Source organism: Schistocerca nitens, chromosome 1 (assembly GCF_023898315.1).
Source record: "Schistocerca nitens isolate TAMUIC-IGC-003100 chromosome 1, iqSchNite1.1, whole genome shotgun sequence".
In the NCBI taxonomy this organism is placed as follows: Eukaryota; Metazoa; Arthropoda; class Insecta; order Orthoptera; family Acrididae; genus Schistocerca; species Schistocerca nitens.
The window spans coordinates 394,602,286-394,618,916 of NC_064614.1; the positions used below are offsets into that span (position 1 = coordinate 394,602,286).

A 16,631-nucleotide genomic window follows, 5' to 3' on the forward strand; every position below is an offset into this window, starting at 1 on the left:
GGATAAGTGGTCAGCCATGACCTTGAGCTTTCCCTATCTGCTTGAGGTGGCCCAGCATTTATCTCTTTGTTGTTGTTGTGGTCTTCAGTCCCGAGACTGGTTTGATGCAGCTCTCCATGCTACTCTATCCTGTGCAAGCTTCTTCATCTCCCAGTACCTACTGCAACCTACATCCTTCTGAATCTGCTTAGTGTATTGATCTCTTGGTCTCCCTCTACGATTTTTACCCTCCACGCTGCCCTCCAATGCTAAATTTGTGATCCCTTGATGCCTCAAAACATGTCCTACCAACCGATCCCTTCTTCTAGTCAAGTTGTGCCACAAACTTCTCTTCTCCCCAATCCTATTCAATACCTCCTCATTAGTTACGTGATCTACCCACCTTATCTTCAGCATTCTTCTGTAGCACCACATTTCGAAAGCTTCTATTCTCTTCTTGTCCAAACTGGTTATCGTCCATGTTTCACTTCCATACATGGCTACACTCCATACAAATACTTTCAGAAACGACTTCCTGACACTTAAATCTATACTCGATGTTAACAAATTTCTCTTCTTCAGAAACGATTTCCTTGCCATTACCAGTCTACATTTTATATCCTCTCTACTTCGACCATCATCAGTTATTTTACTCCCTAAATAACAAAACTCCTTTACTACTTTAAGTGTCTCATTTCCTAATCTAATCCCCTCAGCATCACCCGATTTAATTTGACTACATTCCATTATCCTCGTTTTGCTTTTGTTGATGTTCATCTTATAAACTCCTTCCAAGACACTGTCCATTCCGTTCAACTGCTCTTCCAAGTCCTTTGCTGTCTCTGACAGAATTACAATGTCATCGGCGAACCTCAAAGTTTTTACTTCTTCTCCATGAATTTTAATACCTACTCCAAATTTTTCTTTTGTTTCCTTTACTGCTTGCTCAATATACAGATTGAATAACACCGGGGAGAGGCTACAACCCTGTCTCACTCCTTTCCCAACCACTGCTTCCCTTTCATGCCCTTCGACTCTTGTAACTGCCATCTGGTTTCTGTACAAATTGTTAAATAGCCTTTCGCTCCCTGTATTTTACCCCTGCCACCTTCAGAATTTGAAAGAGAGTATTCCAGTTAACGTTGTCAAAAGCTTTCTCTAAGTCTACAAATGCTAGAATCGTAGGTTTGCCTTTCCTTAATCTTTTTTCTAAGATAAGTCGTAAGGTTAGTATTGCCTCACGTGTTCCAACATTTCTACGGAATCCAAACTGATCTTCCCCGAGGTCCGCTTCTACCAGTTTTTCCATTCGTCTGTAAAGAATTCGCGATAGTATTTTGCAGCTGTGACTTATTAAACTGATAGTTTGGTAATTTTCACATCTGTCAACACCTGCTTTCTTTGGTAATGGAATTATTATATTCTTCTTGAAGTCTGTGGGTATTTCGCCTGTCTCATACATCTTGCTCACCAGATGGTAGAGTTTTGTCATGACTGGCTCTCCCAAGGCCATCAGTAGTTCTAATGGAATGTTGTCTACTCCCGGGGCCTTGTTTCGACTCAGGTCTTTCTTCAGTGCTCTGTCAAACTCTTCACGCAGTATCTTATCTCCCATTTCATCTTCCATCTACATCCTCTTCCATTTCCATAATACTGTCCTCAAGTACATCGCCCTTGTATAAACCCTCTATATACTCCTTCCACCTTTCTGCCTTTCCTTCTTTGCTTAGAACTGGGTTGCCATCTGAGCTCTTGATATTCATACAAGTGGTTCTCTTCTCTCCAAAGGTCTCTTTAATTTTCCTGTAGGCAGTATCTATCTTACCCTTAGTGAGACAAGCCTCTACATCCTTACATTTGTCCTCTAGCCATACCTGCTTAGCCATTTTGCACTTTCTGTCGATCTCATTTTTGAGACGTTTGTATTCCCTTTTGCCTGCTTCATTTACTGCATTTTTATATTTTCTCCTTTCATCAGTTAAATTCAATATTTCTTCTGTTACCCAAGGATTTCTATTAGCCCTCGTCTTTTTACCTACTTGATCCTCTGCTGCCTTCACTACTTCATCCATCAGAGCTACCCATTCTTCTTCTACTGTATTTCTTTCCCCCATTCCTGTCAATTGTTCCCTTATGCTCTCCCTGAAACTCTGTACAACCTTTGGTTCTTTCAGTTTATCCAGGTCCCATCTCCTTAAATTCCCACCTTTTTGCAGTTTCTTCAGTTTCAATCTGCAGTTCATAACCAATAGATTGTGGTCAGAATCCACATCTGCCCCTGGAAATGGCTTACAATTTAAAACCTGGTTCCTAAATCTCTGTCTTACCATTATATAATCTATCTGATACCTATTAGTATCTCCAGGATTCTTCCAGGTATACAACCTTCTTTTATGATTCTTGAACCAAGTGTTAGCCATATTTATCTCTTATTATCAAAATTTAAAAAGACATTTGCTTGTGCATATATCTTGGCATTATGCACAAAATAAAATGGTTCATCTGTAACATCAATATATCTGTGGCTGTGAACAGCATTACCAAGCCACCATAAAAAAAGTAATGGAAAATATTGGTGGTTATATGATGTAAAATATCCTGTTCTAGGTTTTACCACAGCCAAAGTTAACCTTCATACCATCATTAAATTTCCAATCCTCGTGCTCCCTGTGGATAATAATTAGTTCGAAATGTGTATACAAATCCAGTATTGCTATACAATACAAATAGCCTTCTAATAACATGTATTCAATACATAGTGCAACATTTCCTTTTTACTCAGGCAATTCAAGTTGAAAAAATGGAATCTGTTGTGGGACACAGTGGAATACTCCCACCACAGCCCCCATAATTTCATGAAGTTCCAAAGGTGGCGGTGCTATATGTAGCTTTCAAAATGGCAACTGCAATGGAAGTGCATTCCAAGCAGAGAGCTGTCATTGAGTTTCTTTTCATGGAAAACCAGAGTGTAGCAAATATTCATAGGCACTTGCAGAATGCCTGTGGAGACTTGACAGTAAGTGAAAGCATGATGAGTTGTTGGGCAAAAAAAAGTGAGTTCATCACTTTGAACCAGAAACAAAATGACCACCCGTCAAGTGGTGCCACACCACCTCTCCCTCAAGAAAAAGTCCAAAGCCGCTCCATCAGCAGGTAGAGTCACAGCGATGCTCTTAAGGGACTCTGAAGGGGCTATTCTGCTTGATGTCCTCCCTCAGGAAATCGAAGAAATGACTTCAGCATATTTGTAAAATTTGAAATTTTCCTGGCGAATCAACTGTTCAAAAAGATTTCAGGCTTGCAGCCAGTTGTTGTAAACTTCATTGCACAATATTTCAGCTGGACAACTGCCAGCCATCTTCAAGTGAGCCAAGCGAGGACTGATGAAGACATTCTCCGCTCTGTCTTACATAGTGCGCTGCTAGTACTGCAACCCATGTGTTGCAGTCGTGGAGACAGAAGGACCTCACTGCCCAGTGACAGTGCCCTCACTGGTGGAACTGCAAGACTCATCTACCGTCTGTGTTGTCGCTGGCTGCACATATCGAAGTCTTCTGACATCTTCGTCTCTAGCAAATTTTGGAGATGACGGGATCCTTGTACAGAACATCAACATTGCACTCGCCTATTGCAACCTAGTAAGTCTGCAGTTGCGGAACATTGTATTTTTAACGGACATTCAATGGAGCACAAGAAAACTTCGATTTAGGCCAAAGCAACAACTTTTTGGGATTCCGTTGAAATACACAAAGTGGGAAATCTAAAGAGCCGTGACAATGGTTACCAATTTAATAATGCATGGAATCCCATCATCTCCGAAATTTTCTCGAGACAAAGATGCCTGAAGACTTTGACAGCTGCGGCCAGTGACAATACCAACGGCAGCTGAGTCTTGCAGTTCCACCGGCGAGGGTGCTGTTGCTAGGCAGTGTGGTCCTTCTGTCTCCACGACTGCAACGCATGCGCGACAGTACTATCAGTGCATTATATAAGACAGAGCGGAGAATGCCTCTGTCAGTCCTCGCTCAGCTCAGCTGAAGATGTCTGGCAGATGCCCAGCTGAAATATCGTGTAATGAAGTTTATGACGACCAACTGCAAGCCCAAAATCTTTTTCCAGCATATTTGTCACCACAAAAATGCAAACAAATTTCTCCATCTCCATGAGAATGGAAGGCCCCACACAAGATGGTGCACTCTAGAGGAGCTCATGAAACTCCACTGTACTGTTCTTCCTCAATCACCCTACAGCCCAAATCTTGTACCTTCCAAATTCCATCTGTTTGGCTAAATGAAGAATTCACCCTGTGGGAAGCAGTATATGGATGAGGAGCAGGTTGTAGATGCAGCAAGATGTTGGCTTTGATGTCAATCAGGATAGTTGTACCAAGCAGACTTACAGGATCTTCCAGTGATGTGGCATAAGGCCATCATACTGAACAGAGATTACATTGAAAAACAGAGTTTTGTAGCCAAAAGAGTAAGGAATAATATGATGTATTGCAATCCTGAATAAAAGCAACCTGCTTTCAGAAAAATTTGTTTCATTACTTATTGAGCTCCTGTCACAAAAGTGAGGACACTGCTGAAGTATGGACTTAAAGGTGTCTGAATTCACTGTTAGAAATCACTTTTCATTTGAGTAAATTTGTGCAGTGCTTCAGCAACACTGATTTTTTTCAGAACTTATGTCAAGATGAGACATTGTCACAACATGAGGTGGCTAATGCCATTTCTTGACACTGTTTCCACTTTCAACCAAAAGAAGATATTTAAATGACACAAGAGCAAAGTTGTCAAAACACAACTGCAGCCAGGGATGACTATTCATAGTAGGAAGAGATGATGCAATGGAAATCTACCACAGAGCCTTGCAAAAGGCTACTTGGTACAGAACATCAAATATAACTATTTTCAATTTTTTATTTGGTGAAGATGACATCTATGCACATACACTTCACACATGCAGTGTGTGCGGGCCATGGGTGGGCCAAGGCAGCCTGTCACTTAGCTTTGCTCACTGCTTCTCACAAGTACCTGGAACAATGCCACATTTCATTTAGCATTGCGATGCGGCCATTTTTCAGTCGGCACAACTGTCAGAGTTCACCAGGATTGTGCTATCACCACTGTTAACCTTCACTATTTGTTCGTACTATGAAAGATATACACAGGTCCAGTGGCTGTTTCCACAAGAAGAGGCAGTCTAGCGATCTATCATCGCAATCCTTTAAAATGAATGGGAATGACAGACAAGAGAGGGATGAGGATTCTCTATTACCCAAGCGATTATTTGCTACAAAATGACACTACAGTACCATGCAGAAAAAATTTAAACTTTTATATGACAATGAAAGAGCAAAAAATTACAATGATTGACAGACTGGATTCATTTTTCTGTACACCAAGAAGCATTTTGTGCTTAATTCGCAGGCATGGAGCACTTTAAGAAATTGGAGGTATGAAGAGTAAAATTCCTGAAGTCGCAACCATTATTCCATTCTCAGTTGCAACAGTTTTTAATGGAAATGAACAAAGATTATGGACACTTCATATATTACTGAAGCGTGAGTTGACTAAGGCGAGGGACATGCCTGGAATGATTTTTTTATTTAAATCTCGCTATTGTTGAATTTCTGAAGGAAAAAGGAGTGAAGGGACAAAAATCAGACTCTGAATTTTAAGTAGACTTGATTGCACATTGCTCACAGTAAGAGATTGCATTGTAACGTCTTTCTGATTTGATGGGGATGCATTTTAAAAAGAAAATTGCATTGTAGAAGGGACACATTCTGACAAAGACAATCCAGTACACTGCAAGAATTACAACAATAGTTTTAAAAATGTTTTGAGGACACTGTCAATCTTAAATATATTTTCAAGCTATTTTCACAATTGTTTGCCATTTCAGTTGAGAGCACCTATTTCCATGTGTGGACATAACTGATTGACCTGCAAGGTAATTCCAGTTTTAATTACAAATTTTCTTAAGTTAAAACTGTCCAGGCTGTCTACATTGGTTCTCAGGTAGATTTTCCAAGTCTCCATAATGAGGTTGCAAAAGTGTTACAATATTTCAATTTGTGTGAAAGGCTGTTTTTCCAATTATGAAATAAATAAGTCACGACTACATGGCAACTTGAGCACAAAACTCTAAACTGTCTGTGTATGTCCTTAAGCTGACAGTTGGTACCAGATAAAAATTATGTCTAAGTGCACCAAAAATAATTAATACTTAAAACTTGTTTTGTTTGTGATCTACGTTGTTGGGAAATGTGAAATATAAAACCAAATCATAAGCAGTACAACTGTACTGCCATTCAAATACAGTGCATTTGCCATTTTACCCTTTTCCCCCTCCTTGCACTCAGACAGCATGGCACGGCAGTGGGTAAATGTGAAGCAATGCTGAGCACTTTGGCACTTGGGCCTGGGTGTGGCCTGCATGCTGAAATCTTGGCCATTCCTGACAGACACATCAGTTATGTCTCAGTAACAACATGATAATATATTAACATATGGGGGAAGAGGGGATGGGGGGAGAAACACACACACACACACACACACACACACACACACACACACACACACACACACACACACACACACAGAGAGAGAGAGAGAGAGAGAGAGAGAGAGAGAGAGAGAGAGGGGGGGGGGGGAGGGGGGGGGAGATGGAAGGGCAAGTAAGATGTAAAAAATATCCTACATTTGTCAGTGAAACATCCCAATATCATGATGGCAAACTAATGACATGAGGATAAATCAGCAATGGCCATTATATGCTCATTCAAATAAATTAGAACAGCCCTCTGACAAAGCTGACGTACAGGAATTGAATATTCATCTAGTTGTTTGGTGAAGATTGCCATGAAGCTTAATCAGGGAACTACAAGATACAATGGAAACATTGCTCCTCAGACTTTAATCCTGAACATGCCTACTAATCAAACTCCAGACATGTTGCAGTTAACCAGCAGTCCCATGACTATTTCAGAGTTGAGGATAGCTCTTCCTGAGGAGCAGTAAACTACCCCAAAGGAACTCATCAACTGTCTTACAGAAATCTGTAGGTGTTGAGCAGTATGGGCCATTTGAACAGAACAATCACTGTATCAAGAGACATTAACAAACAGCACTTTGCCTGTTTCTGAGTTAATCCACAGGGACAAAACCATCTCCTGTCTGCAATAATTCTTGTTGTGATGGTTCTCAATCTAAAGCAGCTCTCCACTCTAGTCTATCCTGTGAAAGATTTTTCATCTCTGCACAACATGTCCATTTGAAGCTACTTTCTGTATTATTCAAGCCTTGGTATACTTCTACAATTTTTACCCCATCCTCCCTCCCTCTCTCTCACACACTTCCTCCCATTATGAAATTGACTATACCAGATGTCTCAAGATGTGTCCTAGCAACAAGTTCCTTCTTTTAATCAAGTTGTGTCATAAATTTCTTTTTTCCCCAATTCGGTTCTGTATTTCCTCAGCTGTTCTTTGATCTACCCAACCAATCTTCAGTATCCTTCTGCAGCACCACATTTCAACACCTATTCTTTCCTTGTCTGAACCACTTCCTGTCCACCTTTCACTTTCATGTAAAGCTCCATTTCAGACAAATACTGTTGGAAAAGGCTTCCTAACAATCAAATTTACATTTGATGATAATTTAATCCTCCTTTTCAGAAATGCTTCACTTGGTTATGCCAGTCTTCATTTTATATCCTCTCCTCTTTAGTCATCATCAGTTACTGAGCTGCCCAAATAGCAGACAGTGTCTACTACTTTTAGTGAGTTATTTCCTAATTCCCTCAGCATCACCTGATTTAATTTGGCTACATTCTGTTGCCCTTGTTTTGTTTTTGTTGATATCCACTTTCAAAGCTCTTTGCAACACACATTTATTCTATTCAACTGCTCTGCTCAGTGTTCTACCAATGTCATCATCAGCAAACCTCAAAGTTTTTATTTCTTCTCACTGAACATTAATTCCCTTTTGAAAGTTTTTCTTGGTTTCCTTCACAGCTTACTGAATGTACCGAGTGAACAACATCGGAGATAGGTTACAACCATCTCAGTGCCTTCTCAACTGTGGCTTTCCTTTTGTACCCTTCAAAACTTATAACTGAAATCTGGTTTCTATAAAAGTTATAAATAACCTTTTGCTTCCTGTATTTTATTCCCACCACCTTCAAATTTTCAAAGAATGTAATCCAGTCAATGTTATCAAAAAGTCTCTCTAAATCTGCAAATGTTATAAATGTAGGTTGCCTTTTTCAACTTACCTTCTAAAACAAGTTACAGGGTCAGTATTACATTGTGTGTTTCTACACTGTGCCAGAAGCCAAACTGACTTCCTTTGAGGTTGGTTTCCAATTTCTGTAAATAATTTGTGTCAATATTTTGCAATGTAACTTAGTAAAATGATTGTTCAGCAGTATTCACACCTGTCAGCATCTGCTTTCTCTTGAATTGGAATTATCTGATTCTTCCTGGAGTCTGAAGGTATTTTGCCCATCTCGTACATCCTGCACACAATATGGAATAATTTAGTTATGGCTGGTTCTTACAAGGATCTCTATAATTCTGAGGAAAAATGATCTGCTCCAGGAGGATGGCTTGCACTTACATCTGTCTGGGCTCTGGAAATTTTTTTCCACAGTATTGCATCCACTATGTCATCTTCACTGATTTTCTATTCTCTGGCTTCAAGTATGTTTCCCTTATATAGACCCTCCTTCCACCTTCTGGCCTTCCCTTTTTGCTTAGTAAAAGTTTGTTGTCTGCACTTCTTGTATTCATTGAGCTGCTTCCTTTTTCTCCAAAACCTCTAATTTTTCCCATCTTTCCCTAGTTCACTAGTTCATTGTGTTTCTAAAGCCTTGCAGCTATCTTCTAACCATCTCCACTTTGACATTTTTCACTTTCTGTCAATCTCATTTGTTTTTTAGATGTCTGTACTTCTTTTTGCTTGCTTCATTTGCTGCATTTCTCATTTTGTCAGTTAAATTCAGCACACACACACACACACACACACACACACACACACACACACACACCACTAAATATTTTAGTGGAAAGGTTTGAAATTGTGTAACTGTAAAAATACCTGTATAGCGCTTAGTTCATCTAGTAGCTGCTTTGACTTTGGACCTGGAATGGATGTTTTTACACTTGGTCCATCAGGTTCTCCAACAACCAGGCTTGAAACATTCCTTATATAAATGTTTTGGCAAATGGAACCTATGAAAACATACATCACATGACACACACTTTCAGGGCACTAACAACATAATACAATGATATTTTTATGCATTTCTCAGCTGGCTCTTCCTTTTTCTGTAATCCACACATATTATAAAAATGTACGTATGTATGCATGCATGTATTATGTATATATGTATTTTCCACGTGTTGTCCTAAAGCACTGGACCAATTTCAATCAAACTTGCTACACATACCCCTATTATCAAGCAACAATTGCTTCCAAGGTAAGAACCACCTACCTACCTACCATATTAAGTCAAATATCAAGATGTGTGAAAAAATTAAGCATTATGCATTAATTTTTAATACTTATAGTTTTTACTATTAAGAAACTGCTACAGCCGACTCAAAAAGGAAATCCTCAACACCTGGCAGCACTTTTGACAGCTTTCAACTGTGAACTGCAAATGGCTGCAGGCAAAAACAATAGAGAAAATGTGTTGGTACAGAGACATTTACAAAATTGCATTGTAGATATGTGAAGCAGCTGCAGCCATTGTACAAAAATTCTCCCGGATCACCTTACAGCAAGTCTACAGCGCAATTACATATAATATATATAAGATTTTGTTTTTAATTGAAAACTGACAAAATTAATACCCAGGCAATGTCGGGTTTGTCAGCTAGTAACATGGTAAGAGTGTTGTTAATAGTTATCATGTTTAAAGTTCTCTTCAGTTCATAGTTTTTTCAAATTGTGTCTACTCAGATTGCATTAATTTGTTTGGAGGCTTTTGTTCTAGTGCATTATAGATTGCTGAGCAAGAAGAGCTTACTTGTGGTGAACATAGTAAGTAATTCTCTGTTGTTCTTCCACTTTAAGAAATCAGAAGTATAAAATAATATATATATTGGTATCAGTTGCAATCACAGCAATATCACTGTGATAATTTCATGACAATTTGCACCAAAACTTACAATTTAAAACTTTATTCATGAGCAATGGAAATAAAATCAATCTCATACAGGACACTTACAGTGCTAAAAAGGACAAAAGTAGTTGTTCTCCCACCTAGCAACACATCTAACAGCCTGTTGGAATTTCAGTTCTGCACTGATGTATCTTCTATTTCGTCTGACAAAATATCTTCTTTCTCCTCAGTTGTAATGGAGCATTCTGTAACTTTTAATTTGACATACTTTATGACAATTCCATCATTTGTTTCTATACTCTACAATTTTTTTCTAAAGCACTAAATGTTCACATGTTTCCATTAGCCCACATTTCTTATTCTCTTTCCTTTTGCGACGTCTACAACCATAAAGCATGCTAATGATCAAACCATGTTGTTCCATGAAAATGTCATAAGGAAAGATTTCAGTACAAGTAAAATATTTCACGTAGTTCAGAAGTTTAAAATAAACTCCTCCCGAACAGGTCATGAAGGCCCAACGGTATCGACAGTAACAACTGGCGGCCATGTCATCCTCAGCCCATAGGCGTCACTGGATGCGGATATGGAGGGGCATGTGGTCAGCACACAGCTCTCCCCGCCGTATGTCAGTTTCAGAGAGCGGAGCCACTACTTCTCAATCAAGTAGCTCCTCAGTTTGCCTCACAAGGGCTGAGTGCACCCCACTTGCCAACAGCGCTTGGTAGACCGGATGGTCACCCATCCAAGTACTAGCCCAGCCCGACAGCGCGTAACTTCGGTGATCTGATAGGAACCGGTGTTACCACTGTGGCAAGGCGGTTGGCAGTTAAAAAGTTTGTTGATGGAAAATTGAAGCTGTGAAGAGGAAGTAAGAAGTACATCTATGCAGGAAATGAGCTTTTGTAAAGGTGAAATGTTTGTCATCTGCAAACATAATTCTGAAAGAACTAAGAAAAAGATTTGCCAAGTGTTTTTTTCTGAAATTATATGTCAGTGAATCAGGGGCAGTCGAATAGAAACAGGAAAAATGCTTGGATAGTTTGAAATATGATTTTGGAGAAAAATGCCAAATGTGAAATGAACCAAGAGGATTTTGAATTAAGTACTTCCAAGAAAAAGAGAGGAAAGAAAACCAATGGAAATCCCTTAAGTACTTCCATAACACAATTCAACACTACAAAAATCTTTCGGATCTAAATAAAGATTTTGGAGAAAAATGCCAAATGTGAAATGGACCAAGAGGATTTTGAATTAAGTACTTCCAAGAAAAGGAGAGGAAAGAAAACCAATGGAAATAAGAAACAGAATATCTTAGCTGAGACGTGTACTGCAAAGAAATTGCCTGCAACAATCATAAAATGAAAGACTGCTGGGAAGAGATGAAAAGAAGGAAGAGAATTTGTTGTTAAACATGGACAAAGTTACCAGCAGGTTAAGGGAGAGGCATAGTACAGGAAAGTGAAGTGCATGCAGATGATATCTGTTGTAAGGAAGGAACACAGCAGGAGGTGGTTTTCAACCACTGGATATTACACTGTGTAGTATAGTAGCATAAGTCATGACATTTATTGTATCAATAGAAAGTTGTTAGGTTTAATTCCACCAAGCCTAAGTCCACATTGTAAGTGATGGTCAAAGAGGACTGTGCAAATATAACCTTGAGACAAAGTGCTAGTCTTGTAATTAGATCTCCTCCAATTATGATCAGTCAACAAAAGTGATATGAGCAAGGAATGGGAACAAAACATTGGTGTACACTTTCTTCCTACAAGGAAAAAAGAAAATAACCATATTGAAAGAAAGGATGGTATTAACAACCTGATATACTGGAAAATTTTTTCTTGTGTTTTTTAAGACTCAAGGAGAAGTGTTCAAAGAAGTCCTGCAAGTACATAGTCCTATTGACATCACAAATCCTCACAGAAAAAAGTAACTTATAATGAGAAGAGCCTCCCACTTATATATGTAAATATACATAGTTCAATTGCTCTTTTTAATTAAAACAGAAATCAGCTGAAAATGTATGCTATGAAATAATGCCAATTTTTCTGGATGACAGACAATGACTTCATCACAACATAAAATTGTACCTCTAACTCGTGCTAAATAGATCCATATGTTCCTTTCACACTAGAAAATATTACCAACAAATTTCATGAAATAGTCTGTGCATTTGCACTGTCATGTAAAAACCTTCAGCATTTTAAATAGTGACCATTATACAGTTTATGAATTAATGGAACACATGGCCTGGTTTGCACACTTTTGGAATAAAAATATTCTTTCTACTTGCACCCAATAAATTGTGCAACACATGGTCAATGAATGACAATTTGGAAGAGAATTCAGCTTGGGTATAACTGAAGACATCAACTGACTGTTGAGGTAGTTGAATTGACCTATCAGATTAAAACTATATTTGGGACCAGAACTCTAACCCACAAACTATTCTTACTGACTGTGTTATCCAGACATGACTCATTGTCTGTAGTTATTCTTAGTTTCCGGAGTGATCATGAATACACGCTGTCTTCTTTAAAGGTTCTCAACCATCCACAGTCACAGAAATCTAATCTCTTATTGTTAACTATTGGAAGGGGTCATAATGTTAACCTTAACAGAATTACTTGCACTTGTTAAAGATTGAGTGTATTGCATTTATTGTCAGTCTACTACGTCCAACCCATTATCTACTTTCTTACTCAGTTCCTGACCCAAATTTGCAACAGTTGTGCTGGTATCGTTGCCTGCAATAATTTTGGAGTGATTTGATTCACTCTATAGGAAGTGTATTAGAGGCCAAATAGGATCATGTATGAAAACTCAAGAAATGCTATCTCATTTTCTATTATGTAACAAGGCAAATCATCTTATTGTGCTTTGTGACACAAATCAGACTGAGCCATAACAGATACTCAATGAGCACAATTATGTTTATCAAAATCTTCCATTGTTTTATGCAAAGACTTAAATGGCTCACAGATGAGGTCTCCCTGATACCAAATCATGGGGCTGTCAGTAAGCTATTTAATACTGTTTTCTCAGCTAAAAAAATCCAGAATATATACATAACTATTTTGATCTTTAATTGTCAACTTTATATAGTTTGCTTTTTTTATAAAGTTATATCATTACTGATTATTTAAGTCTTTCTGGTAAAAGATACTGAAAGAACATGTTACATGAGTAACTAGGTACACTGCAAATGTGTGTCACATCAACATTCTTTATCATGTTGCCACACTTTTTCTTGGTGGTCTGTTGAATATATAGTTGTTGGATCTGCCACTAGAGCATGTTGCGCAAAGCCCACAATATTTCATTCAGACAACTGTGTAACATCTTCAGGATGTTGATGCTGACCGTTGTTAAGTGGCAACTACTGGTTCTTCACTAAAGCACTATTCTTAGTGAGCCCATGTTGGAAGGGGCTTATACAGCAGATCCTACTTCCCAGCAGTCACCAGCAGCAAGCACCTGATGTTGCCCTGATGAAATACTGTGGGATTTACACAACATGCTTCAGATGCAGATGTAAGAACCATTTTGATTGCATCCATATTCAGCAACTGTTCATACGAGCCTTAACACCAATGACTTAATATTTACTTGCAGTGAATTTCTTAATCTTTGCTTTTCCTTTCCCATGATGAAATTATTGATAATTTGCTAACCAGATATCCAAATATATTTCTCTGTGTGTCTGATTTGTTCCAAATGTTATGAATACCTCGTAAGTCCCAGAATCGTACATTGGTTCATGTGTGAATAACAATTGATACTTTTAACTGAGTTTGAATTTTTAAAGCTTTTCAATTTCCTGTCATTTATGTGGGCGGCTTCTAAAGTCAAAGTCAGACTACTCGCATCTACTGTGAACCATAGTCCGCAACACTAAGTCTATACGGAAATTATTTTTGTATCATTTGGTTGTCTATGCCACAGATCAGCTGCATATGTGCAAAAATATTAAATAATTTCAACAACTAATTTCTTAGCATGTAAATAAATGCTGCAAGAGGTTCTATTACTGACTTTAAAAAAACATTCATAATGCTAATTTCTGGAGCATACAATAGTAAAATACAGATGTCTGCACAATTTCCCCTGAAAAATAGTTCATTAAATGATATTAATGACAGTATGAAAAATACAAAATTATTTTTATATGAGGCCCAGAGAATAAGAGCATTTGTAAGTACAAAGCTAGATGGACTCTTTGCTATTATTCTATGAAAGGGTGTATTCCATTTAAACTCATCAATTACTGAACACCAACAAGTATTACAATTTCAGTTTTAGAGATTATTAATTTCACAGATATCCAGGTCAGTAACATTTTCACACTTGCAGACCATAACCAAAAATCAAGAATTAAGGGTATGATAAAAAAAAATCCTATAAATGAGAAAATCTTATAGCATATGTTTCCAGACAAGTCAAGGTGGGAACAAGAAAACCAACTAAAGCAATAGGCTAGTAAGCCAACAATATTATCTACTGAACACTGTTGTAGCAAAAATCAAAATCGGTTACATACAGATGATATAAAGGATTAATATTACAATGATAATGAGTGCAGGAAAAAAGACTACTGTAACTTTAATTTTGATAGCCATATGGGAAGTACAGAATGTGGCCTTCTTTCAAAATCATTTGTGTAGCCAACTAAAGCGTACAGAATACTGTAACTTTTCATATAGTCAGTACATCACAGCAAAGCCGGAAAAATCTGCAAAGTATTTACAGTTTATGATTGGATGTAAATTGATATCATTTACAATATTTTCCAACATACATGAAACTACAATAGCCGAACTTTTTGGTGACACAGTCACAAATCTTTCCAGCTATTACACAATAAAATAAACAACACAATAATTCAACAGTAGAGGTAATATATGTTCCAAATGTTATAAAATTCGCTACAAAAAATTTGTGTGCCGCGGCAAACAGCTTTTCTGTATGTGTGTGTGTGTCTTCAGAGTTACTGTATTTGCAACGGTAACTTGCATTAACACATTGAAATATCAAGATGCTGAACGACTAACGCCGGAACTAATCTTCAGTCGATGTACATGTTAAAACAGTTCAAAAGATCTGTATGCATAAAGCGTTAACAAATTATAAGATGCTTTTCATCTCCCAGTCTTCGGACGACTTGAAAATGCAGTCTCACTGTATTTTTTTTTTTTTCTCAAAAGACTCATATTGTCATTTAGGAAAAATCTTTAAAAGAACAAATGTCTAGTCTTTACCTGATTTCCACCCTTGCTTAAGACACAATCTACCAAAATTAATTGCGGGCGTTACGCCTCCGCCGCATAGCTGTGCCATCTTCCCTAAACCTTCAGGTGAGCGTCGCACACTGAATACGCAAACGCCGAAGCAGACTGATTTTACTCGGGCGTGCGTACTGATACGGTGCACGGCGGATACTGGCGCTGTGTTTGAGCGACCCGCGTAACGTGACGCTACTGAAGGGGAACATAATTCAATTGCCATAAATTACTGTGTTTATGAATTTGACCTCGGTTTAACTTACGGCGCTCGATTGTGTGCTGCTCAACTTTAAGTGGACGTAGCAGCATTACTTGATATATTTATCTTGAAGCAAACGTTCTCAAGCTGGCATCGGAATTAAGGTCTTTCAATGGTCACATAAGGGTTGAATTTACAACTGTGCTTCGACATGTACATTAGCTAGTAAAATACGGTATTTTAATTTAGTAGAAGAATTTTCATTCTGAAATAGAGAGAAATAAATTGCAGCTTGCAAGATAGTAATGTTGTAGAGTATAGACCTATTGCATCCAATAGGAGGACATCGTAAGTTTGCGCACAATGTACAACACGTGGAAATCAGTGTAGTAGAAGGTAAGTTTTTCGGAAAATAATGAAAGATTTGATTTTTTAAAAATGAAAAGCTCTCCTCATGTACGTTTCTGCAAAAAAATATTTATCCCTGTATTGAACTCACGACACATAGCAGTCGCACGCCCAATGAAGAAGTGTAGTAAACAGTAATTCGTATTGCAGGTATTTAAGTTTTTGTGTCCTACAAATATACATTTTATATCCAAACATGTCTACTGAAGTGTGTATTAATTTACGAAATTCGTAATAATTGACAAGTAACAGAAAAATGAAGACGCAAAAATCTCGAAGCAATTTAGAAAAGAAGAAATTCATACTCTAACCACGGAACTATTTTAATTTCTTTGGTTTCAATTAGGAACAATATATTTAGCAACTCAAAACCAAACACTCAAAATGTGAGCAGGTGAAGATTGTACATGACAATCAAGATATAGAAGAAGTTGACTCAGTCAAATTCTTAGGTTAAAATGTAGATAAAAATTTGAGCTGGCAGGCACACACGGAATACCTATTTATTTATTTATTTATTTATTATCATCCCAATGATCACATTTGTGATATAGGATTTGTCAGGGTACATTTTAAAAACTATATAATATCTTTACAAAATTTGTATCTGTGCTGAATTCATA

At 37.8% G+C, this 16,631-nt stretch overlaps 1 protein-coding gene and 1 pseudogene across 1 annotated transcript in view; both read right to left on the reverse strand.

Moving 5' to 3' along the window:
• LOC126249428 (4-aminobutyrate aminotransferase, mitochondrial) overlaps positions 1-15,563 on the reverse strand; it is a 97,006-nt gene extending 81,443 nt beyond the window's left edge. Inside the window, exons 1-2 of the mRNA XM_049951083.1 lie at positions 15,378-15,563; positions 9,087-9,220 (exon numbers count right to left, since the gene is read on the reverse strand). Of these exons, the coding sequence (XP_049807040.1) occupies positions 9,087-9,220; positions 15,378-15,456 (213 nt within the window). The 5' untranslated portion in view covers positions 15,457-15,563. The remainder of the gene's footprint in view (positions 1-9,086; positions 9,221-15,377) is intronic.
• LOC126212295 (5S ribosomal RNA) lies at positions 10,826-10,943 on the reverse strand (annotated as a pseudogene).
• Positions 15,564-16,631: the final 1,068 nt, after the last annotated feature.